Source organism: Plectropomus leopardus, chromosome 2 (genome assembly GCF_008729295.1).
Source record: "Plectropomus leopardus isolate mb chromosome 2, YSFRI_Pleo_2.0, whole genome shotgun sequence".
Lineage (NCBI taxonomy): Eukaryota > Metazoa > Chordata > Actinopteri > Perciformes > Serranidae > Plectropomus > Plectropomus leopardus.
In genome coordinates this window covers 33,676,929-33,699,648 of record NC_056464.1, presented here as the reverse complement: position 1 = coordinate 33,699,648, position 22,720 = coordinate 33,676,929, and the positions used below count along the sequence as shown (strand labels likewise).

At 41.4% G+C, this 22,720-nt stretch overlaps 4 protein-coding genes across 5 annotated transcripts in view; 2 read left to right on the top strand and 2 right to left on the bottom strand.

The window, feature by feature from the left end:
* The window catches only part of igsf21a (immunoglobin superfamily, member 21a), a 262,796-nt gene extending 260,949 nt beyond the window's left edge, over nucleotides 1-1,847 (top strand). For both annotated transcript variants that reach the window (XM_042497548.1, XM_042497540.1), the window contains exon 10: nucleotides 1,175-1,847. In XM_042497548.1, the coding sequence (XP_042353482.1) occupies nucleotides 1,175-1,251 (77 nt within the window). In that variant the 3' untranslated portion in view covers nucleotides 1,252-1,847. The remainder of the gene's footprint in view (nucleotides 1-1,174) is intronic.
* Nucleotides 1,848-7,409: 5,562 nt separating this feature from the next.
* Nucleotides 7,410-10,217, top strand: klhdc7a (kelch domain containing 7A). The gene has a single exon (XM_042505632.1). The coding sequence runs from the start codon at nucleotides 7,425-7,427 to the stop codon at nucleotides 9,690-9,692; it is 2,268 nt and encodes a 755-aa protein (XP_042361566.1). The 5' UTR covers nucleotides 7,410-7,424; the 3' UTR covers nucleotides 9,693-10,217.
* Nucleotides 10,218-11,522: 1,305 nt separating this feature from the next.
* c2h1orf158 (chromosome 2 C1orf158 homolog) lies at nucleotides 11,523-14,593 on the bottom strand. The gene is made up of 4 exons (XM_042494090.1): nucleotides 14,426-14,593; nucleotides 12,644-12,754; nucleotides 12,108-12,282; nucleotides 11,523-11,836 (listed from the first exon to the last, which is right to left on the bottom strand). The coding sequence occupies exons 1-4, from the start codon at nucleotides 14,534-14,536 to the stop codon at nucleotides 11,523-11,525; spliced, it is 711 nt and encodes a 236-aa protein (XP_042350024.1). The 5' UTR covers nucleotides 14,537-14,593.
* Nucleotides 14,594-15,043: 450 nt separating this feature from the next.
* aadacl4 (arylacetamide deacetylase-like 4) lies at nucleotides 15,044-18,859 on the bottom strand. The gene is made up of 4 exons (XM_042494849.1): nucleotides 18,665-18,859; nucleotides 18,027-18,252; nucleotides 15,932-15,995; nucleotides 15,044-15,827 (listed from the first exon to the last, which is right to left on the bottom strand). The coding sequence occupies exons 1-4, from the start codon at nucleotides 18,839-18,841 to the stop codon at nucleotides 15,044-15,046; spliced, it is 1,251 nt and encodes a 416-aa protein (XP_042350783.1). The 5' UTR covers nucleotides 18,842-18,859.
* Between the last annotated feature and the right edge of the window lie 3,861 nt (nucleotides 18,860-22,720).

The window sequence follows — 22,720 nt, the reverse complement described above, 5'->3', positions numbered from 1 at the left end:
AGTTTTCAAGGTAAAAAGGTGACTGCACGCCGAACGGTACATGCTTGCTTGGAGTAACTTCTGTAATTGGTTGGCATAGAAAATAAATAGATAAATATGTATTTAAGTTGACTGAAGGAAAAATGAAGCATTTTACGTGGACACAGTTCTGTTCATGTTTTCAACAGCTGCAACAACGACACCAGAGACAACAGTTAACACACTCATTAAACCAAAGCATCAGAAAACATTGTACATGTTCTGTTTGTAATGCCAACCAAATGATGTTTAATTTGTACATAGCTCTAATTAGGGTAACTATATCAGGGTGTCCCACATATTTATTTGTGGCAGCCCGCAACTATTAAAACATCTTGAGCTGGACCGTTCATCAGGAGTGCTGCTGAAATGTATATACAGTTCAGTTATTCAGTGCACTAAACTCGCATAGAGTGTACTCTGGGCACAGATGGAGCAGCACAACATCAAGAAAACTGAAAGTGAAAGTCAACCGTTCATTCTGCTGGGTTTAAAAGTTAGTATTCACTTGCAGCAGCTGCTCCTCTCATCCATCAGATCTGATCAGCTCTGACTTGATCAACTAATCAATTTTCCACCCTGCTATTTAAAAACTGCTGCTGAGGAAAAAGAAACTCATGGAGAGCTCCACCTGTGCTGTGTTCATGGACCTACAAAAAAACTCCAAATTTAGAGATGAGTCTTTCTGCACAGTGATCGGCAGGTTTAGTGCTGCAGAAGAAAATAGCCTCTACATGAAACTGATCACACGAGATCTGTGGATTATGTTTAGTAACCGGGTCATGATTTCTGGAAAGAGACATTGCTGTTGAGTTTTCAAATAATTTTTGGTGCTTTGCGTACCACAAGCCGAATGCTATCTAGTTCCATTATACTGGAGAGAAGGCAGACATCTTTTCGGACGATATTTCAGCATTTGGCAACTCACACCAGAACAGTTGAGACTGATAAATAGCGCTACAGGTAAGAGGAAAAATAAGTACTTTTTATTTGGGGGTGAAATGTCACTTTAAAAGCATCAAATGAGTGTTACCAGGGTACTTCATACTAAATCACATTCATTTCATATGAGCAGTTTTAAAAGTCACAAAAACTTGGAAAATATTGTTTTAGAAATATGTGCATCTCTGATTGACTGTTTCTTTGGTGTTTGTAGATGGAGCCTCCCGTGTGGACGTGCTCGGACTAACGTGGATGGCACTTGTCCTCACAGTGACAGTGGAACTGACGTGAAACCTCTCATCCGAGACACTCTCACGCACACACATACACACACATACTTGCCCTCCTTACACGACATCCACACACGCACACAGAGACACACAGAGACACACACTTTCCACAAACCCTGCAAGCCTTCTCCAGTCATCAACAGGCCCTCCATGCGTCAGTCGATCAGGAAACAGCGCCGTCACAGGATGGCGCTCCACTGTTTTTTGTAATAAAATAATAACCAAGATAAATGATATCAAAAGAACAACGTGATGAACATGACAATAACCACCTCCTATATAGCCCTGCCCAGTTACACCTCTTTTTGTTTCTTGTCCCTCGTCTGCCTGTTGATCAATAAAATCAGTTGATTTGAAAAGGAAAAAGAAAAAAGCATTTGGATTTTATTTTGACGAGTCGAATTGTCATTGGTGTTGACTGAAATGTAAAAAGTGGAACTGGCTTAGGATGCGCCACCGTATCAACCACACCCATCTGTTACATGTCCTGGGATGCACCTGATTAGCAACAAGCTGATAAACCACGGGGGAACAAACACAGATGCTCCAGGAGAACATTCTTTTTTTATTAATATACAAGTATTTCCTTTTTTCTGATGGCGCGGAATGTACAAGAGGATTTAAATGCATTAAGAAACTAGAAAAAAAAATCTCCTTTTTGAGTGTATTTTGTGTACATCAGTGTAAATATTGAAAATAATTAAAGAGGTTATATGGGTTCTGGTGTGGGATGGTTGTGGATACAGTTGGAGTTTACACTTCTCCACCTTTGTTTGTACTTCATTCAACACTGTTCTCAGAGATAACTCCTGGCTGAAAGGACAGAAACATTGACAGCCTTTCTGTTTCTCATTTGGGCGTTTTATATCTATATGGCAGGTCTCCAAGGACAGAGTTTAAAAAAAAATCTAACATATGTCTGCTGTTTTGGGGTTGTGGTGCATGTGCCGTTTGAAGATTCTTTCTCCTTTTGGTGTGTTGCAATTGACAGCACTGCAACTCATTGTCACTGGCCTGTAATCCAGTTATTCACTTGTGACATACTATCTTAAGTGACCTACATTGTGTACAAAACGTAACTCTTACCCAAACATCTGCAGTACTAGTAGGATCATTTTAGCCACCATTCCAGGGAGGTGCTCACTTGAGGCAGCGTGTGTAAACAGGGTTGTTGCATTTGTTTCATTTCACCTGTATTAAAATGGAGAGATGATAAAACTTACAAGCCTTGACTTTACTTACAAAACTGTGTTTGACGTGTTCAGTCAACTCATTCACCACAAGAAACGTTGGCATTGTACATTTCTGCGACCAACAAATATGTTACATTTGTATGTTATTGTGTAGCGCGTGTATTAAAACATTTCTTAACATAGTGGTTAACGAGGTTAGATTTAGACACAAAAAAATTGATTATAGCTAGGAAAAGATCATGTTTTCACTTAAAATACACAGTTTTTTGCACATTTTTCCAGCAAGAAACAGTAAAACACAATCATTTTTTGTGACACTATGCCTAGTAATAATTGCAGTGATTTGTCAGTAAAAAATAACTGCTTTTCATGGCACTATCCTGGCAGGAATTCTAGATATGTCTGTAAAAAACAGCAGCTTTTTGTCACACTATTCTGCCAGAAAATACATTGATGTCATGGTAAAATGCAAGCCCTTTTCGTGACACTAACCCGGCAGGAAACGCAGTGAAATCGCCACGAAAAAACAGACAAAGAAAAAAGCTTTTCATGGCACTTCTCTGGCAGAAAATGCAGCGATACTGGTAAAAAAAACAAAAAAAAAAAACACTCTTAGTGAAACAATATTTCGTCTGGAAACACAGCGATTTCTCAGTAAAAAAAAAAAATATATAATAACCAATATCATCTGCCTTTCATTGTCTTTTTCCTAGCAGGAAATGCAGCAATGTCTCCACTCTTCGTGACACTAGTCATGTCTCAATAAAAAACAACTGCTTTTTGTGGTTTAATCCCTTATTGAAAAACAAGGGACAGATCACTAAAAAAACAACCACATATGTTGCCTGAGAAGCAGCTACAAAAACAGAAATGGGTCGCAGCAGTCTGCAACTTGGCAGTTTTCTCATGTAGGTGATTAGCCATCCATTAACCTATCCACCTCCTGATGACGAAGTCAGCTCCTATACTACATCACTTAAGAAATGCTGATATATGTATGAAACGTGCAAGTGCATCATATTCAGGGTTTTCAGAAACGTACAATGCCTACATTTTCCTCAGGTGACTGGGCCGCTTCGATAGTGGATGTGCATCTTCTAGTCTTTGATGCTTGGCACAGATGATATACAGTAACTAATATTGTTCAGCCATGCATATCTAGATTGCAGGAATTGTTTACAATCTAATTTGATGATAATCTCACCATATGAGAGAAATTTGAAGGACAGCCTGCAGAGACTCTAAGAGATTTTTATGCCTGCTCAAATTACAGCCAAGCTCCAAAAACATCTTTCTCTCAGATATTTCTGATTGCACTGACCCAAACATGACTCCTGAAGGAGGTTCTGACATTGCTGTTAACCCTTTCCAGTTTGCACTCTCTCAGACACAGTGAAGGGTAGCTTAATGCAGAATAATCCTGCATTTTTTGGACTTCAAAAGAATTGCAATTTAAGCTATTCTAAGGACACAACATGTATTAAGGGATTAAGGTTTAAACCAGGTGGGAGGTAAGAGGGGAGATTTCTGAAGCTTAGTCGAATAGAAAGGATAGACCTATCCGTTTGGGATATCAGCTCACCTTGCCAAAGTACAATCCATATTTCTGCATTGTGGAGATGAGAGCTGCATAGCAAAAACATTATTAACAGACAGTCATATGCGCTTTGAATTAATTTTTTTCCAGTGAGGGACGCAAAGGGCACGAATCCTTGTCCACCCACTGTATAGCATTATAACTCAGCTATCATTTTAATTTTGATTCAAGAGGCACTTTTGTGCTTTTTTTTTTTTTTAACTTTTTTTCCACTCACTTCGCATTCAAGAGAGAAAAATAGACCCATTGCCATTTCTGAATGCATTAGAAAATATGCAAATTGTCTTTATGTAATCATCATGCCAATAGAGACAGTACATCATAACTTTGTATGTGTATGTGCATATGTGTGTATTATAACTGTCTACGGGTTAATAGCAGACATTTAAAATTTATAAAATTAGTTTAAAGCTGTTCTGGACCAAAAAGATCCAACAGGCAATAAACCTGACCCTTTTAAACATAGGGCCTTATTACATATTCTGTTACCAAGAAAGAAGGACTTCCTATTTTATCCACGGATGTAAAGCACGTAATTGTTCCCTTCAGTAGTAATTGCCCATAATTATAGAGTCATCAGTGTGAAAACAAGAGCAAGCTTTTGTGTGCACCTTTGCTTCACACATGGAGACAATGTTCTTTTTGCTCATTATAAGCGAGGCTGTTTAGGTTTATTTGTGATATGGTTGGATGACCCCTTTGTATAAAGTTTGAGATACCTCAGATTCATCTGTTATTCTTTTATTTCTTGAATAAATCAATGACTCAAAAATGTGATGTTCTCAAAATATTAAAGGAATACTTTAACCCCGCAAATGACCATTTGTATATCAATTACTAACCCTATATTACCTTAAAAGTGAGAGAGAAAAATGTGTTTTTCTCGCATGCCTCAGGTGAACAAAGAATCCAGAAACACAGAGAAAATTCTTGATTCTTGATTAATTGTTTAACAACAGCAAAACAATATCAAAACATCCGCTTACAAACTCGTACAAGTAGTGCAGTAAAATTCAAGTATCATGCTCAGTGCTTCCCAAACAGCTAGTCCTTTTTCACAGGAACTGGACTGGAAAAGTAAAACTTATCTTTGTTCTTTGGAAAGCCAGACTCCACTGACACATCCAGTAATTTTACCTCGCAAAACACAGGAGCTGCTGATCCACTGCTGCCTTGATATGTTAGTTTGTGGGTCGCACACCCCACAGCTCATCATTACTTTGCTGTATAGAGGGGTTGATATCGAAATGTGTTTTAGCCACTTTATTAAAGGTCTGACAAAAAATACAATATCAGTCCAAGTGGATGCTGTATTAAGAGTTTTTTCGGTTGGTTTCAGTTGGATTGCGTAACAGCTTTTCTAAACCCAAACAGCCGACTGGTGGCAGATTAGAAGTGTGCTAAAGGAAAAGGCTGTGTGACCAAAACATAAAGCGATGAAAATACTAAATACTAATACTAAATATTGAAATTTGTTTTAGGTAGGCCTTTTTCTTAAAGTGGCTAAAATACATTTTGATGCCAACCCCTGTTGGGTGTGCACTCTATCTGTTTTCTGCAAACCGAAAGCGTGTATGTAATACACTGACTATACATAAGTATCTCATATAGCCCCACAGATTTGGTAAAGTTACACAACAGCACAAACTGATCAAGGCAGAGATAGACTAGAGACTCCTGTGGCTCCTTTTTTCGTCAGTGGATTCTGGCTTTGACAAAAGCACAGATATGTTTCACCTTTAGTTCAGTTCTCCTTTGGAAATGGCTTTCTTTAAGGGAAGTGCTGAGAATACGAGTAAATAAATTAAGACTTGGGTTATACTGTACGAGTTGTGTGAGTTTCTAACTGATATTTTAATATAGTTTTGCTGTTGTTTAAAAGGGAAAGCCTCCTTTTTGGATACTTTGTTCACCAGCAGACATGGGGGTATTGATATAGTTATGGTAATTTGGGGCTGAAGTGTTCCTTTAGGCTATATTTTTTAACTTCATTCCTCTGCCTAGCTTTACTCGTCTCCATTGTAATACAGGAGAACAAAAAGACATAACAGCTGTTAAAAAAATGTCTTTTGTGCCTTCTGTTCTTGTTTAGTCGAATGTTGCACAGCTATCACGGATGGCACAAGCGAGAAGAGTTGAAAGTGCCACACAGCAATGCACATGGCTGGCAGTCATGATTTTTTCTTTTTTTACTTGGCTGAGTTCTGAATAGTTCACCTGAGCTAGGAGCAATGGTGAGGATAAGAAGCAGCCTCTCTGGCCCATCTGTGAATTATTCAGTAGTCAACCATGCCTGCAGAATCTGGTTTCCTTTATGTCGTGTGCAGGCTTGGCTATCGGATGACCAAACATCACCCATGTCAGCTAGGACACCTGACACACCCTCTGTTTGCCTCTCCACGTGATGCTCCGCAGAGGGCTGTTAAAATAAACACTGTTCTGTTGTTGACCGCAGACTCGCTCAAGTGTGTTATCAGCAGCACAAATGACAGCCTGACAGTGGCAACTGAGAGACATGGCTCCCATGTGACAGAGATGTATGTTTGCATCTCGGCACAGTCTATGGAAATGAATGAGACTGCCAGGTTTCTGTGTAGACACTTTTCCCATCAGGCTCAGACTGTTATCTGTATTATTTACAGCTCTATGTGTTTATAATACCAAGTGACTGCCATTTTGTTGTTTGACAGCAATCTTATCTTTTCCAGAGTCATTTTAGCATCTGCACTGGCACAGTGAAAGACCTTTGATCTGTGGCATGGCTGTGCAAACAGATGTATCCTGGTTATTAAGTATTTGATAAATGTCACCTATCCTCACTCCCCACCCCTTATTCAAACTATGTTTTCCTCCTGCAGCTCTAACTGTGTGTTTGGACAAGTTAAAGAGTGTGATCTATCATAATATTTTTACAGACATTTTCAGAAATTGACATAATAAAGCATGACCTGGACTAATCCTGCCCGCATAAACAGAGTGCAAAAGAAGCAACAACAACTTCAGAGTTTAGAGTTTTTTCAGAAAGTTACTGAACAGAGTTTTTATAAGACTTTTGGATAGTCGTGGGAAAAGCTTGGGTGAGTCAGCAAATTGCATAACCAAATATTGATCCGCGGGGTATTTACATATTCTGAGTGTGGTTACTGAATCTGCATCAGGTGGCGCATGACGGGGGCCCCGCCTCCATCGAGCCAGGGATGCAAATAGTTCCTCTAGAGGTATCATTTTACACCTGATCCTTAGGGCAAAGAGGTGCAGTCACCAGATCACAGCAGCTCGTTGACAATGAAAACCAGACAGCATGCTGCAGTCAACTAAGACGCATTGAAAATAACTTTCAAAAGGATCAGTCAACCAGTTATCGTCACCATCGCTGCTACAGCTATGCCCATTGCAGAGCTTTTGGGAGTCCAGTTCGACATGCAGCTGCTGTTGAAACTGGGTGTCTCTGTGGCTGCAGTGCTACTTGTGTCATGGGCATACAGGTTCTACAGCTCGCGGGACGCAAAGGATGTTCAGTTCTGCACCAAAGACAACAAAGAAAATGCAGCCTGCAAAAACTGCAAGATGACATTACGATGCCAAAGCTCACCCAAAAATGGTGAGGGTGGCGAGCACTCCTTGCACCCAGAATCGGCAACTGATGACCTGACATGTGACAGCACCAAGGAGACGCCAGCAGAAGCTTGTCAGTGCCAAGCTGAAAAGAGTGAGGAAGCTCTAAGTCTGTCATGTAGTGACCAAGATGCCAGCATGAAAGAAAAGAAACTCACTCATCAGAAGCAGGCCGAGGTTGCCACCAGTAATATTTTATCTGGATCTGCTTTGAACCTTCCGCATCCAACTAAGAGTGGGATGGCCAGTCCAACGGGGCGCCGCTCCCCTTGCTTTTTGCAGAAGCTGGAGGGCAGTGTGGGCGTGGGCAGAGAGTTAAGGCAGGACTTGGAGCGCCAGGGGGCCTACTCCAGCTTCCTCTCCAAGGCAGAGATCAAAGTGGAGGATGCTAACGTGGTGCTGGAGGGAACGGGAGACCAGATTGTGCGAGGAAAGATATATGATTACTATGTTGAGTCTTCCTCTCAGTCTATCACAGACTCAAATGCAGCGCTGGGTCAGTACGAGAGGAACTCTGAGTCACAGCCAGTGGAGCGAGGAAGCAGCCTCGCAGATTCCCCTTCCTCTCTTAGCCCCATCATCATGCGTGATCTGGTTTCACCACAAAGCTATGCTGAGGATCCCCCCTCGCCAGGAAGCCTCAAGCTGAGGCACCCCACAAGGCCTGCACTCCTACGCAAGGAGAGCTATCTGTCTGCAGCAGAGCAGTCAGAGCTTTCCATCCCCTTTCTAAATGCAAGCGCCTCAACTCCAGTGACTCACTCTCTGTCCTCAACGGGCAATGAGTGCAACTCTGTTCACCCTGTGATCAGTCACTCTACAGACAGCAAAGGCCTTAATGTGAGGGAGGGGGCAGATCAACAGACTGTAGCAGCATTTTTGCACCTTCCAGCGAAAACTCTCGACAGCACAGATTTGGAAAGCTTGAAGAGTAAACTCGATCTGGGTAACTGTTTGGAGACGCTGTGTCTGGCCAAGAAACATGGCCAGACCTCTGTGCTGCAAGCAGCCATGGGAGTCATGTCAGACAACTACCTCCAGGTGCTCAGGGACCCCAACCTTTATGGGCGGCTAATGGCTGGCGAGCGGGAGCAAATCCAGAAGCAGAGAATGAGAGGGAGACGCTTTGTCATGGTGGCAGATATGGACCCTCAAGACTGGGCGAGGAGCACAGGAGAGCCGGCAGCAGAGACTGAGCAGAGGAGGACGTCCAGTGCAATGTACTATTATGATGACTACAAAGACACCTGGCATACACTCTGCCTGATCCCACAGGAGGTCATCTCTAAAGCCTGTGCCATGTGCACAATGGATAACTACTTATTTGTGGCAGTAGGCTGCCAAGGCCCAGACAGAGAAATGACACCCTCAAAGCGAGTGTTTTGCTACAATCCTTTGACGTCCATTTGGAAGGAGATCAGTCCCATGAATGAAGCCAGGCCCCGCTGCAAACTGGCAGCTCTGGAGGGCTACATCTACGCCATCGGTGGGGAGTGCCTCTCCTCAGTGGAGCGCTACGACCCACGATTGGACAGATGGACTTTTGTGGCTCCACTACCTAATGATACATTCGCTGTGGCGCATCACGTCACAGTGTGCAGCGGAGAGCTTTTTGTTTCTGGAGGAACTCTTAAATATATGCTCCTGCGCTACAGCCCCAAAACCAACACCTGGAGGCCGAGTCTGTTAGTCTGCAGCAAAGACAGAACTGCAGATATGGTGTCTGTGGGGAGGTTTCTGTATCGGTTCGACGCTAACCCGCTGCTGGGCATCAGTGTGTACCGTTACCACACCGTGGCTCGACTGTGGTACGAGTGCAGCTCCAAGAGGCTTCAGCGCTGCCCCGCCTTCCAGTGTGTCACCGTGGACAACACAATCTACTGTGTCAGCCGCCAGTTCACCATGAGTTTTGAGGCTGATGAGATCTCTCCAGGTTTCAAAGATGAGAATTTAAGCGTCCTCTCTGCAGCGAAGGGCATACTTTTCCCCTTTGTCCTTTCACTCCCTGATAAGACGCCTCGGCAGACCAGTGTGTGAGGAGGATTCAGTTTTCCATTAATGATAAGATTAGCTAGTGACTGAGTATTCCCACCAGAGAGAAGTTTCTTATTGACTGAGTGGGTTTTGCTTTGCCCAAGTTTATGTTCAATCCCAAATGTCATTGAAAATCACTGTCATTGTTTGGGGGTTTTTTTTAAGCCTTATTATTGTCATCTTTCCCAAAAGCTTCTGTTTCTTGAACTAATTCATTTCTTGAATTGACTCGGCCCCTGGCAGTGCTTGTAAAATATTAGACCCTTAATGGCACTCGTACTACTGTTTGCTTAGATTTACGCAGGATGTACTGCCATGTAAATTGTTTGCTTCCTTGATTTGCCACTCCTTCCTGCCATTAAGTTAGTTTTATATCATCCAGATGCTTAACCTCTGTAGATAATTCATAAATAAAGTCTCGGAGTAAATGAGCTCATTCAACTCTAACACATTACAAAGATTGGGCAATATAGTGCTAATCTATCACCGTGCTCCGCCGTGTAGGGCACAAATATAACTTACACAGTGGCCTGGATACACTGCAATTATCTACAGTTGCTCTTTAAAGATGACAGGATGTAAATGGCTTTGTCAAACAATATAAATAGGTGGACTTCTGAAAGCATTTGTCAGTACTTTTGAAACTGCTGTTATTTTTGTAATTTTAGTCACTCAGCTTTGGTGGCCAGGAAGACATGCATTTGTTTTAATCTTGACTGAGCACAGTCTTTGTTCACTAAACTGAATCTCATTTGTTTTGTTTTTATAAACATCAAAGAAATATGTTATTCATTGCATATTAATCCACAATTAATGAATAAGGGGTATTAAGCCAAATGTTTATTCCTGTCTTTGTGTGACCTGTAACTAATGATAGAATAACACAGGAACAATCTGAACACTTGTGGTTGATTTTTTTTAAGTGTCGAGCAATTACACTAAGGATGGAAATGTGCGTAAGGATGAAACAAATAATAAATCCCTCATTGTTTGCTCATCAGTCTTTCATTGTGATGCTGAGGACTTCAGAGACGCACTGACAGGTTTCAGAGGGTGACATGCTGCTATAGCACCATCATGTGGCTCGCCGGGCAAACACAGCAGCGCCTTTGGGTGAGACATGTTAAGACTTCCCACAACACACTGAGGCGTCATGTGACATGCAGGCATCAGCAGCACAGTGGAGTGACTAACTAGCTAAACAGTGGGTGAGACAGAGGGCTTCAGCTGCACTGGAAGGCAGCAGGCAGGCAGGCAGGCGGGGAAAAAGGGAGGCAGACGCAGATGGTTGACCATCTAACATAAGCGTCTTTGATTCTTCCTAATTAAACACTTTGATCCCCTGTAACAAAACACCTAATGGAATGGGAGTTAGACACGTCCCATCAGATGTTGCCTGGGATGACTCATGGCCTCTGGTTTGCCTCAATACCCAGGTCAGTTCTGGCATCAACACTTGTTTTATTTATTTCTTTTTTTCCCACAGAGTATCTAGGGTAATACTAATAGCCCATTCTGAGTTTCAGATATTAAGTGTGCAGAGAGAGGGAGAATTTGCATGTAATTATACTCTGGAAGGGCGGACATAATTTAGAGCCCCCTCCCTTCTTGCACACACACACACACACACACATTTATATATATAAACACTGTAACTGCGCACCACACATCACACAGTAAACTCACAGCAGCGACATAATGAGAATCATGTTTAATTTTTTAAATTCCTTTTGATTTCCCAAACGGTTTCGCTCTGTTATATTTCTTCACGCCGCCGACTAATACAAAAGAGGAGCCACACACGGCAGCAGCACTTTGAGCAGAGCTTCTAAATTAACAAGCAGCATGTGAGGCAATTCGAGAGACACAGTTTTGTCTCTGTTGTGAATGTGAAAGTTGACTCAAACAACGATCTGGGATTTGTAGTAGTGGGCGCCGCCTCAGATCCAGGTCCTTGTTGTTGCGATTGGCTGTGTGGAGGTGGCTGGAGAGGGCGCGTGAAGCCCTGGCAACGCGGCTCTGGCAGAAGGCACTGAGTGGGTGCCTCTGGTATGCTGACCTGTACACAGTCAGTGAAGGGAGGTGGGACTGCTGCTTTTCCAAACGGTGCTTTGTGGACTGCAGCGGGCCAGAGTCGGTTGGAAGGGCTGTAAAGGAACACAGAAGAGAAAGTTAACTGCCATGTTACTGCAGCCATTAATTACACTGGTGACTGATTTGGAACAATAAAAGGCATCTGGGGCCACCCAGATTTAATTGTTCATGAGCACAACTGCTGATGTGTTTTGTCCATACAAAATTTAATGCGCTGAGGTATGTTTGATCTGCACTCATAGCGCTGTTGCCGGGATGGTTTAATATGTAATTTCCCGTGTATAATTTGCACCTTCAGGCGGCGATGGCGTGACACTTTCTTACCAGAAATTGGCCGATGAGACCTCTCGAGCTGCCATGTCGAGCTGTCTGGATGCCAGGGTCGCAGAGTGGGCACAGCATTCGTGTGCTTATGTTGGAAGCTCTCTGCATACTGCGTGACCAAGTAATGAGAGGATGGTGAGCCATCATGGGCAAATAGCAGCTTGGATGGAAGCCCCTGGAAGACAATACACAGTCGTCTCGACACAGCCTGTAGGCATTGGCCTTTGCTGGATTAAGATTTAGAGGGCGTGACCTGCTCTTTTACAATAATCTTCAAAAGACTCACCATGTGACAGCAGCAAATTGCTCTAACTAGCCTTTAAGTGCCCAGTAGGACTGATGATTTAACACATTTTTCATGAGTGCTGAGTCTGACCAGAAACTTGCTTTCATAAAGAGTTTTATCACAGGCCTTTATCTTGGCCGTCAATATTATGCAGAAGTGGCCACAATGTGGAGAAGAAAGCCCTGACTTGCAGGGTTGTGACAGGCATTCAATTGGTGTTAATGCCATGAATGAGCAGTTAAAGGCTGACCTCAGCTCTCAGCAGGGCAGATCTTCTCTCAAAGACGTCTGGCCTGAAGTCCCAGTGGGGCCGGTGGTCTACATGATTGGTGCTGTTGGCTGTCTGCGGCTCCCGGGTGAACTGCGTTGGACAGAATAAACAGACGTCGCCAAAAAGGAGTCAGGAGGTGAGGAGGTGGAGGGGATTATATAGGGACTTGAGCAATGAGCGTGGCGCAGCGATCAGCAAAGCTCACACTTGACTATTGATCCGCACTGTTGTACAGTGTTTCTTAAGTCATTTCTCCTCTCAGATCCTGAACCAGCAGCCTGTGGCCGAACCTCACGTCGATGCAATTAGTCTCCAGCTCTAGCCTCTCCCACCAGGAGGCTGTGCTGAGGTAGCTGAACTGAGGCTGCCTAATCACTTTGCTATAGATTTGACTACCAACTGAGGTGCTACAAAACCCTTGGCAGTCTGCCACTGGTGTGGCATTATGTTTTGGATCTGATGAAAGAAAAGGCATGGATGGTCTGTGTTTACACATTCAATTAAAGTTGTATACTTAAAAGGTCCAGTGAGTAGGATTTAGAGGGATATTGGCAGAAATTGGTATGTTTCGTTAGTTGTAAAATCACTTAAAGATAAGAACTGTTGTGTTTTTGTTACTTCAGAATGAGCCGATTCTATCTGTCTTGTCCACATAGCCATGTTGCACCACAGTGTATCTACAGTAGTACAGAACAGACCAACCAAACACTGGCTGTGGATCGGGCCATATGCGTTTTCACATTGGCCACTGTAGTTAGCAACCTTTCCGCGATGAGCAGGATAAAAAAAACACTGATTTTTTTATGTTAAATTGCTTTACTCAGTTTTTATCAATTTAAATTATAGGGTCCATTTGTTATGGAGAGAAAGAAACCTTTGCAGACAATTCAGTTCCTAGTAAAACCTCCTTAACATCTGAATCTTAAATTATCAAAGATAAAGGTCAGCACACATTAGCAAGTGCCAGACCAACTACCCTCTCCGAGAACATCTCAAGTTATTCATGAAAATAGGTGAGCGCGTATTAGTATTAGCAGGTGCTAGGCTAGCAGCCTGTCTTTGACATGTCAAACAGCATCTAGGAAATGCTGATTTGTAAAGTGAAACTGCTTTATTCATTTTTTTTTCTCGCAGTTTAAATCACTGTTACTGTTTGATTTGGAGAGAAAGAGACCTCTGCAGATAATTTGGCTACTGGTAAAAACCTCCTGAATGTCTAGATCAGATATAAGGTGATCACAGATTAAGTCAATAGAGAAAATAGGTGACCACATTAGCGGGTGCTAGGCTAGTGGTCTGTTTCTGGCAAGCTGAACGGCACAGGAGAAACCGATTTAATTTTTTAAGGTGAAACTGATATATTCAGTATTTGTACTGTTTTATTGACCCCTCTGCGAAAATCTCCTAAATGTCTGCATCTAGAATTTAGCAGGTGCTAGGACAGTAGACTGTCTCCGACATGCCAAACACCACAGGAGAAACACTAATTTGTAACAGGAAACTACTTTATATAGTGTTTTTAGCGATTTTAATCACCTGATCCGTTTGTTTTGGAGACGATGAGATGTGGTTAATTCAGCTTTCGGTAAAAAAACTCCTGAACAATGAACACTGAAGGAAATCTAGCTGGTTGCAATGTGCAATCCTCATTGCTAGATGCCACTAAATTCCCCTAAATCTTACATGCTGGACCTTTAAATGAGAACATAATATTTTGACACTGGCAAACAAGTGAAAAGGCAACAAACAGACGATGCCTACCTTGAGTCTTTCTTCCGCCCAGTTTCCTACCAGCACCTTGTTTCCATACTTCTGCTCTATCTTCCAGCCAGGTTGCGCCCATTTATCCTGCCACGTCCCTGTTTGGTTCATTCTTAACCTGGTGTCAAACTAACCTAACCAGGGAAATCTGAAGCCCTTTTAGAACAAGGTTAGCCAGTCAAACATTTAGCATGTAGATGCATTCACCTGGCCCCATAATGGCACAGGCAGTGGAGGGGAAACAGAAGAGCTCTGTTGCTATGGATACAGCAAACAGTGAAAGAGACGGCAGGCAGAGTATCCTGGAAACAAATGGGAGACGTCTTACATCTGTGTTAAAAAGAGATACATTCCTTAAGACTACAGCATGACATTTACCTTTTAGCAGTATACGCTGTATTTGTTAAAATGGTGCCAGACATTGTTTCCAGACTTTGTGTCCTCAGGCTACTTTTCAGTTTTGGACTAAAACAGGCTTTGTTTATTGATTTTTGTGGGTTTTGTGTCTTCTGTGAACACTACTTTTAATGAAGAGGAAAACTCTGTCACTCGAGGAAAGTTTTGTTTATTAAAATGTAAAACAAAATGCAAAGTAGAATCAAGTACATGGCATTATCTTCACAGTGTTTTTATGTAGTCAACAACACTATCCACAACCTGCACTGCAGAGGGAAATGTGAGCCAGCCCTGGTTGAAAAAGCTAATCATGCCATGAAAACCTTCCTTCACATGTCGCCAGGTGACATCTCTGTCCAAGTCCAGCAGTCGTTTCCTGTAGAGAATCCCATCATCCCTCAAGACATCATACTCACAAGTGAGAATGAATGTGGGAGGGGTTTTCTGAATGTCGACATCATCCGCCAGTAAAGGCGAGACCTCATGTTCCAGTCCAGCCTTGATTGTGTGATACACCTCCCCGTCATATTCTGGGGTTGGTTGTTCACTGAAACCCCGCGCGAGGAACTCAGGGGGAAGTTTGGAAGGGGAGAGCCACTCCTTATAGCGTGGCCTGAGCTCAGTGGGGACATGGATGCCTTCCAACACGTCCTGGCACAGAGACATGTCCCCATTGAGGTACTGCAGGAAGTAGAACGCCATACGGCCACGAAACAATATGGGCACAGCATGATTTTGCTGGTATGAGGGCAGGTTGAAATCTGCCATCTGCAGAGCTGGGTAGATGAGGACCTGAGCGCAGGGGAACGGCAGATGTCCGACCTCTCTCCTCGCCAGCCTTTGGCACAGCGCTGCTGCCAGGTTAGCCCCAGTGCTGTCCCCTCCGACTGCCACTCTGCGAGAATCCACGCTAAACTCTGCCTCAGCCACAGACAGGAAGTGACATGTCACTGTCTCACAATCGTCCAGCTGGGCTGGGTATCTGTGCTCGGGGGCTAATCGGTACCTGAGTGGGGTGAGAGGGAGGACACAGGGACAATGTGTTGAACTCTGGCTCTTCCGTACACAAATAAGTTTTAGATATTAATGTGCATTGAAAAGTTTAAGTACCCAACGGAAACCACAACTGTGTCCGACTCCTTGGCGATGTGCCGACAGACTTCATCAACAGAATCTGTTCGGGATTAGCAGGGCATCATAGTTAGCAGAGGATATGTTTGAGAAGCAACATAGCACCGCAGACAGAAGATGACAACCTTTGTTTCTCTCGGTACTTACTCACATCTGAATCTGTGTGTTTAAAGAGCAAAATATTGAAGAAATTAAATAGACTGAATGAACATTAACTTATATCCAAGTATTTTATCAAGTTACATTTTGTAGTTAATTTAAGTAACTCCATATTTTTATCCACTTCAGGGGTTATCACTGGAAATTTTTAATAATTATAAGACTAGCAGATATGGGTCATAGTCATATGTTATATTATATATCTTTACCTACACCAGTCTCCTTTTGTGTGTTTAAAGAGTGTATTGTTTTAAAAAAAAAAAAAAAAAAAAAAAAAAATATATATATATATATATATATATATATATATATATATATATATATAATAATGAACAGTAACTTATACTCAGAGATGTAAAGTGCTAAATTTAAGTACAATTTTGCAGTTAATTTAAGTATTTCTTTCAGTTTTGAATGTTGTCACTGGACGTTGTCAGTGTTTATAAGCCTTAAAGATATGGAACAGTAGTTGCCGGTTCCACCTATTTGCAGGTTCAGAGGGACATTATCAGCCCATTTAATGGCTGTTACCAATTTGTTAGGTTTCCCTTATACTTCACTTAGATTTAGGTGCCAAAACAACTGTAGCTGATCATGGATCAGCACAAATATTGGTTTAATATGGGACTCAAATACAGTCTACTGGTCCTGTGTTTTTACATTGTAATTTTTACTCGTTGCTTGTGTGGCTTTTAGTTTTTGGCTTCTCTCCAGTTAATTAACATTTAAAAATATGTGGATCTTAAAAAAATATGCTTAATTGTAAAGATGAAGGATCCCAAACAGCATATAAAGTAGCCAGACTTAAGCACCACCTGGACACTTTAAAATACAGTATAATCCGAAAAAAACAAACCACAATGTTGATGGAAGAGACTGCACACTCAACCCACTGTTTTCTCTCCTTTTTTTCACAGTAAATTAATACACCAATTATTTCAAGGCTTAGACATTGAGCCAAATGTAAAATGAAGGGTAGACCTGTCTACCACTGAAATTCATGCACAGGAGGGGAACTTTATTATTATTATTACTATTATTATTATTATTATTATTATATAATATAATAATATAATATAATATAATATAATATAATATAATATAATAATATAATATAATATAATATAATATATGTATCAATATATCATTTAATTGATGACCTTACACAAGACAACACATGAATAGTCATTAAATGCTGGTGGGTTTGTTTTTTTCTGCATTATTTAAGAATAAAAAAAAAGGACTCACATCAGTTAAACGACACCGGTGTCTTCATGTACATAAATTATGATTCACATCTATAAGTCAAACTTCTCAGTTATGTATGTAACTATATCTTTCATTAATATATGTCAAATACTGCAGTTTTAATGATAATAATAACAATATATAATGTCATTTTAACTATTACTCAAACAAAAGGATCAATTACCTCACAATCAAAAACACATATTTTCCCTCTCACCTGTAGTGCTGTCAATCAGTCGACATTGTTTTGGTTTGAGTAGCAGAGTGTTGGAGTTATCAGCCATAGAGATGTGTCTTATTAGCAATGGTCATTAGCAAAAACAGCTCTGGTTTTTGGGGGGTTTAAGGGTCTGTTTCGGGCTACTAATTAAAACATATCTGTGTGGTATGGGCGAGGTGGATTGGCTCTCATAACAGGCAGAATTGGGGCAGTTTTAATGAACCCTGACCTGTGCGTCATTAGTGAGCAGTTACAACAGTTAGGAAGCTTGCATCTACTCACTCCACTCGTTCATGAGTAGATGCACATTTCCTTCTGTGCTGTGACACAGTTGGTAGGTGTTGTTCACTAGAAAGACACTTTCGCACTTAATCTCTGTCCTATCAAATAAAGGCCAAAAAAGCCCCCCAAAAATATATCTTTAAAAATAATGTGAATTTTATATACCTATATTGCCCAACACCCATCCTCCTCCATGGAAATACACAAGTCCTTTTCTCAAGCCGGCACACACGGCGGTGGGTTCGTACACTCGCACAGGCACTTCAGAAAATGTCAGGTCCTTCACTCTCAGCCCCGCAGGAACTGGATTTAGGCGAGTCAGAAAACAGGCAACGAACCATCGAATAAAGCTGACCTGATGACAAATACCCAGACGATGCAGGATCCGTCCCTTTGAGGAGAGGAACCACAGACTTACCACATGTAGCAGACAATGCTTCAAACAAAAAAAATATACTCTTGATGGGTAAAGTCAAAGGGAACGTTATTCTCTCTGAGAAACCATATTTACTATGACAACATCAAAGACGGGGAACACATGACCTTGCCTTTTTTACACCTTGATTTCTTATCTAAAACGTCTCTGATCTCAGCTTTATCAGTTGCTGGAGGACAAATAAAGGACAACCATCTTTGACAAGGGCCTTGAAGAGTAGGTTTTTTTTTTTTTTAACACAAGCGGACGCATTATTCTTTACACTACGGAATAACTGATTTTAATAATAAATAAAGTTAATTATAACACATTCAGAACATGAAGGGAACATAAAATAATAAGCTCCATAGATGCTGCAGATACTCACCACAATTGCTATGCCAACAAACAAGCCATGAACTATGTGCAGTTTCCCACTATTTGCAACCCCACGAGGAATGTCTGAATTCATCAGCTCAGAGTACACAAGTCCAATTACCAGAAGGAGGAAGGCTGCAACAAGAGCAGCAAAGCCAATTATTAAAATTGCTGTGCCGATGTCCATGGTGTTGCTGGCCTGCTCTGCTGAAGGTAAGTCATTAGGAGTAAATGTTTTATCTACCTGCTTTCAGCCACTTTCCACCCCTCCCACATCCACGTGCAGTGCATTTTGACCTTGGTTTCGCTTAATGACGTTTGGCTGCCTGTTGCCCGGGAAAAAATAATTATATTCTTCAGCATATTTTATGGCTGTGTAGTCAAAGTAATTACATGTTCCCCAAAGAAACTGTGTTGTTTCACTGCGGAATATTGAACAAAATATTTTACGTTAATAGAGCAGTTTTGTAATGACTTATATTTCCATACTACCCATTAAGTTGCCCTTCAATTCTGGTAATATTTTCTCAGACAGCTGAAGGTTGTTAGGTTTATTACCTGGTTTCTTTATGCTTCTGGTATTGAGGGAAGCTTGGCTGCTTACAGCTGCACTCAGCACAGAGTGGCATTTTCATTGTGTGGTGTCGAAGGGAAGAAAATGTTCATGGATGCTCCCAGTGAGGGCTGACTGCTGAAAACACCCTTATCTGAACTTTCACGGCTGATCTGTAGATGGCAGTGATAGCATGAGGATAAATAAAAGGTGCCCTCTCAAGTGTACACTATTTGAGTTTTTGCATCCTGTGCAGCCTAAACCTATTTACCACCTCATGCAATGTATGCCTTTAGGCTTTTTTATTTTCTCTTTTCTTTTTTTTTTGCAAATCCACTAACTTATATTAAATTTTGCTTAAGCTGAGCACACTTTGGTATAAGCTTCCAGTGCACATGGCTTTGGGTTCACATTTTGTAAATCTCAGAAATTTTCCAAACTGAAGACAGCATCTGGATCCGTGTTGTCTTGGAGTTTCTAGCAGCCCCCGAGAGCCTCTCTGCCTTCCCTAAGTAGCTGAGCCCAGCACAAAGCAACCATTGTGAGGCTGCTCTTTAAACCCATCCCAGTCGCTGAAAAAGCCCTGCATTCAGCGATACCCAGTAAAAAAAATCACAGTGCCAGGGCCAAAAATCACAGACTGGAATCTTGTCTGAGGCTCATGAATTCATAGGATTTGTTTAGGAGGTATTCACGCAGTTTTCTGTTTGTCACCCTGCCAAGCTTCTGAGACTGGGCTGACCTATTTCCCAAATTGCACTGTCACACACAGAAAGATATAGTCTGCTTCAAAAATACAGAATGTTGCCGCGACAAATTGGGTTCAAACAACTGATGTGGCTTTGCACATATGAGGCTGTTACAAATGTAGGGACAGAATAAATTTTGTGTGCTAACAAATAAAAATCAAGGTGCACTCAGTATGATATGAACACTGCCATGCTGAATGTTCGCTGCATTTAATGAGCTCATCATACAGCAAATCCCCTAGACTTCACTTAAACATATTTTTTGGCTACTTTTTTTTTGTTGGCAGGTTTGACAGCATCAGAATATTGAAGCTGGAGGGGGCACCGATCAGGGCACATCAGCAGATGGAGGTAAGACAAGTTTATTTTTATAACTCATTTCAACAACAGCTACATTAAATATGTTCAGAAATACATGTGAGAAGACTGTGAGCTATACAGAGCTGAAAAGTGGAGTCACCATTGTTTTTGTGTCCAGGATTTTTTGGACAGGCCTGGAAACATGGCTCAGCTATGAACTGGAGTTATCCTGAACATTACCCTTCCCCTACACTATGTAAACACTAGATCATGTTGTATCAGTGTCATTTCAGTCACACCTGTGGAGCAGGGGATTTTTGCTAAGTTCAACAAGCCCTCTTGGCTCTTTTAGTCTCATGAATATATGAATTACAATCATTGAAATGCCACAATCATGTAAACACAAGCAAAATAGATGTCATGAATGTATCTTTCAGTCTTTCTGCCTGAGTAGATTACCTAGCCCAGCAGTTACTGCTCTGTGGGTGTGTCCTCTGTGCTAATGTTAGCTGCTAATAAGAGTCTGTTGCTGCGCAGCGGCAACTGTATGGCAGCGGCTCTCTTGTTCTTAGCCACAGGTGTGTGCTTTGTGCTACTGTGTTAGCCGCTAATGAGTCAGCCACTGTGCAGCAGCTCTCTTGTTCTTCAAATCAAGGTGTGTGCTTTGTGCTACTGGGTTAGCTGCTAACAAGAGTCTGGCTTTGCAGCAGCTCTCTTGCTCTTCAGCTCAATTTGTGTGCTATGTGCTACTGGGTTAGCTGCTAACAAGAGTCTGTAGCTAAACAGCAACTCTCCTGTTCTTTGGCTCACGGTGTGTGTGTTCTGCTACTAGGTTAGCTGCTAACAAGAGTCTGTCACTGAGCAGTGGCTCTATTGTTCTTCGGCTCAAGGTGTGTGCTTTGTGCTACTGGGTTAGCTGCAAACAAGAGTCTGTTCACTGGTTCTTGGCCTCTGGGGGTGTGCTTTGTGCTAACATTAGCTGTAGCCACTATTTCTATGCCAGTGGCTTACTTGTTCTTAAGTTCGCATGATGTGCTTTGTGCTACTTGGTTAGCTGCTAACAAGAGTTGGTTGCTACGCAGCAGCTCACTCGCTCTTTGCCACAGGGTGTGTGCTCTGTGCTACTGGGTTTGCTGCTAGTGGGATTCTGTTACTGTTCGAATTTCAGCTCTTGTAGGATCAAGGATCAGTGATTCTTAATTGTCATTCCAGCCATGCAAGTACATGAAAAGAAGGAAATGTGGTACTTAGGTTTCAGCTATCATTAAATAGGCAAATGAACACTTTAATACAACACAGAGTCAACAAATAAGTAATTAAATAAACAAATAGATAAAGCGAGAAGAGTGGTGTGAAGTCAACAGTAACATCATCAAGACATTATTGCAGCATGCCCTGAGGAATATATATAAAAACGCAGACACGTCCCCAGTGTTTCCAAGTAGAGAATACAGCTAATTTTATCACGATTTTGAAACCTAATTTTATATCCTTGGCCATGTTTTTAATCACTTAAATTCGGCTGGGTGGTTAAGAATACATTTTTCTGTGGTGTCAAACTCATAACACATTTTTCTTTATCCAAACTTTAAAAGTATTGAGACACAATGCAGTAGAAACACATTATAATTAAAGACCCAAAGTACTTCCCATTATGAGATTTCAATGCACATTTCCCAATGTAAAGGCAAGCACATCAAGATTTTCTAGTTCTTATAATTTGAAACAGATTTTGCATGTCATCTATTTATCTATCTATCTATCTATCTATCTATTTTACTGCTGCTTACTTGGGGGGTTAATATTATGGTTGCAACTGTCAGGTTTCTCAGCTGTGTGTTTGCCTAGTTAATTATTTGCTTGCTTATCGTTTCACCTAATTAACAGGCGGGCTGGAGTAAGGATCAGTTGCCCTGAGTCATTTTTATGAAGCCCTGACCAAATATCCCCATCTGGCACTCTTACATACACTGTAAAATCTGAGATGTTGATCTTCCTGAATATAATCTTGGAAACTGGTTGCCTTAAAAAAGAAAAGGAAATATAACTATAAATCTTAATTTATGATTACTCTTTATCTAAGTGTTGAGTTTGATTGAAATGTAGCTGTATTTACTTAATTTGTGAAGTTGTTACAACTTAAAAATGACAAGTGATATTATCTTGCTCTTTGTTCCTGTGTTATCAACTCCGTAAACCAAGTTAGTCTGACTTAACTTGATAATGACAAAAGAGGATTTTGCCAAAGATTAAGTTAAAAGATCTGTGAGTCTATGACTATTCTATTATGACTGACTGGTATGCAACCAGCAGAATACAGATAAATAGCACAGTATACTTGGTTTAATGAAATCTCTCAAACATAGAAAGATTGATTAAATTAAATGTAATTTTTAAGTGGCAAATACTTCACAAAATTAAGTAAGTTTAATACATTATATAAAGTAAACATAAATTAAGATCA

Excerpts from the sequence above, each read along its gene's own strand:
- klhdc7a (XM_042505632.1), top strand. The coding sequence starts at position 7,425 with ATGCCCATTGCAGAGCTTTTGGGAGTCCAGTTCGACATGCAGCTGCTG.
- c2h1orf158 (XM_042494090.1), bottom strand. The coding sequence starts at position 14,536 with ATGAACCAAACAGGGACGTGGCAGGATAAATGGGCGCAACCTGGCTGG. Across the intron at positions 12,283-12,643 it reads CTGCCCTGCTGAGAGCTGAG|GGGCTTCCATCCAAGCTGCT; the intron begins GTCAGCCTTTAA and ends ATTGTCTTCCAG. Across the intron at positions 11,837-12,107 it reads GTCTCATCGGCCAATTTCTG|CCCTTCCAACCGACTCTGGC; the intron begins GTAAGAAAGTGT and ends GTTCCTTTACAG.
- aadacl4 (XM_042494849.1), bottom strand. The coding sequence starts at position 18,841 with ATGGACATCGGCACAGCAATTTTAATAATTGGCTTTGCTGCTCTTGTT. Across the intron at positions 18,253-18,664 it reads TTGTTGGCATAGCAATTGTG|GGACGGATCCTGCATCGTCT; the intron begins GTGAGTATCTGC and ends CTCTCCTCAAAG. Across the intron at positions 15,996-18,026 it reads ATGGGTGTTGGGCAATATAG|ATTCTGTTGATGAAGTCTGT; the intron begins GTATATAAAATT and ends AATCCCGAACAG.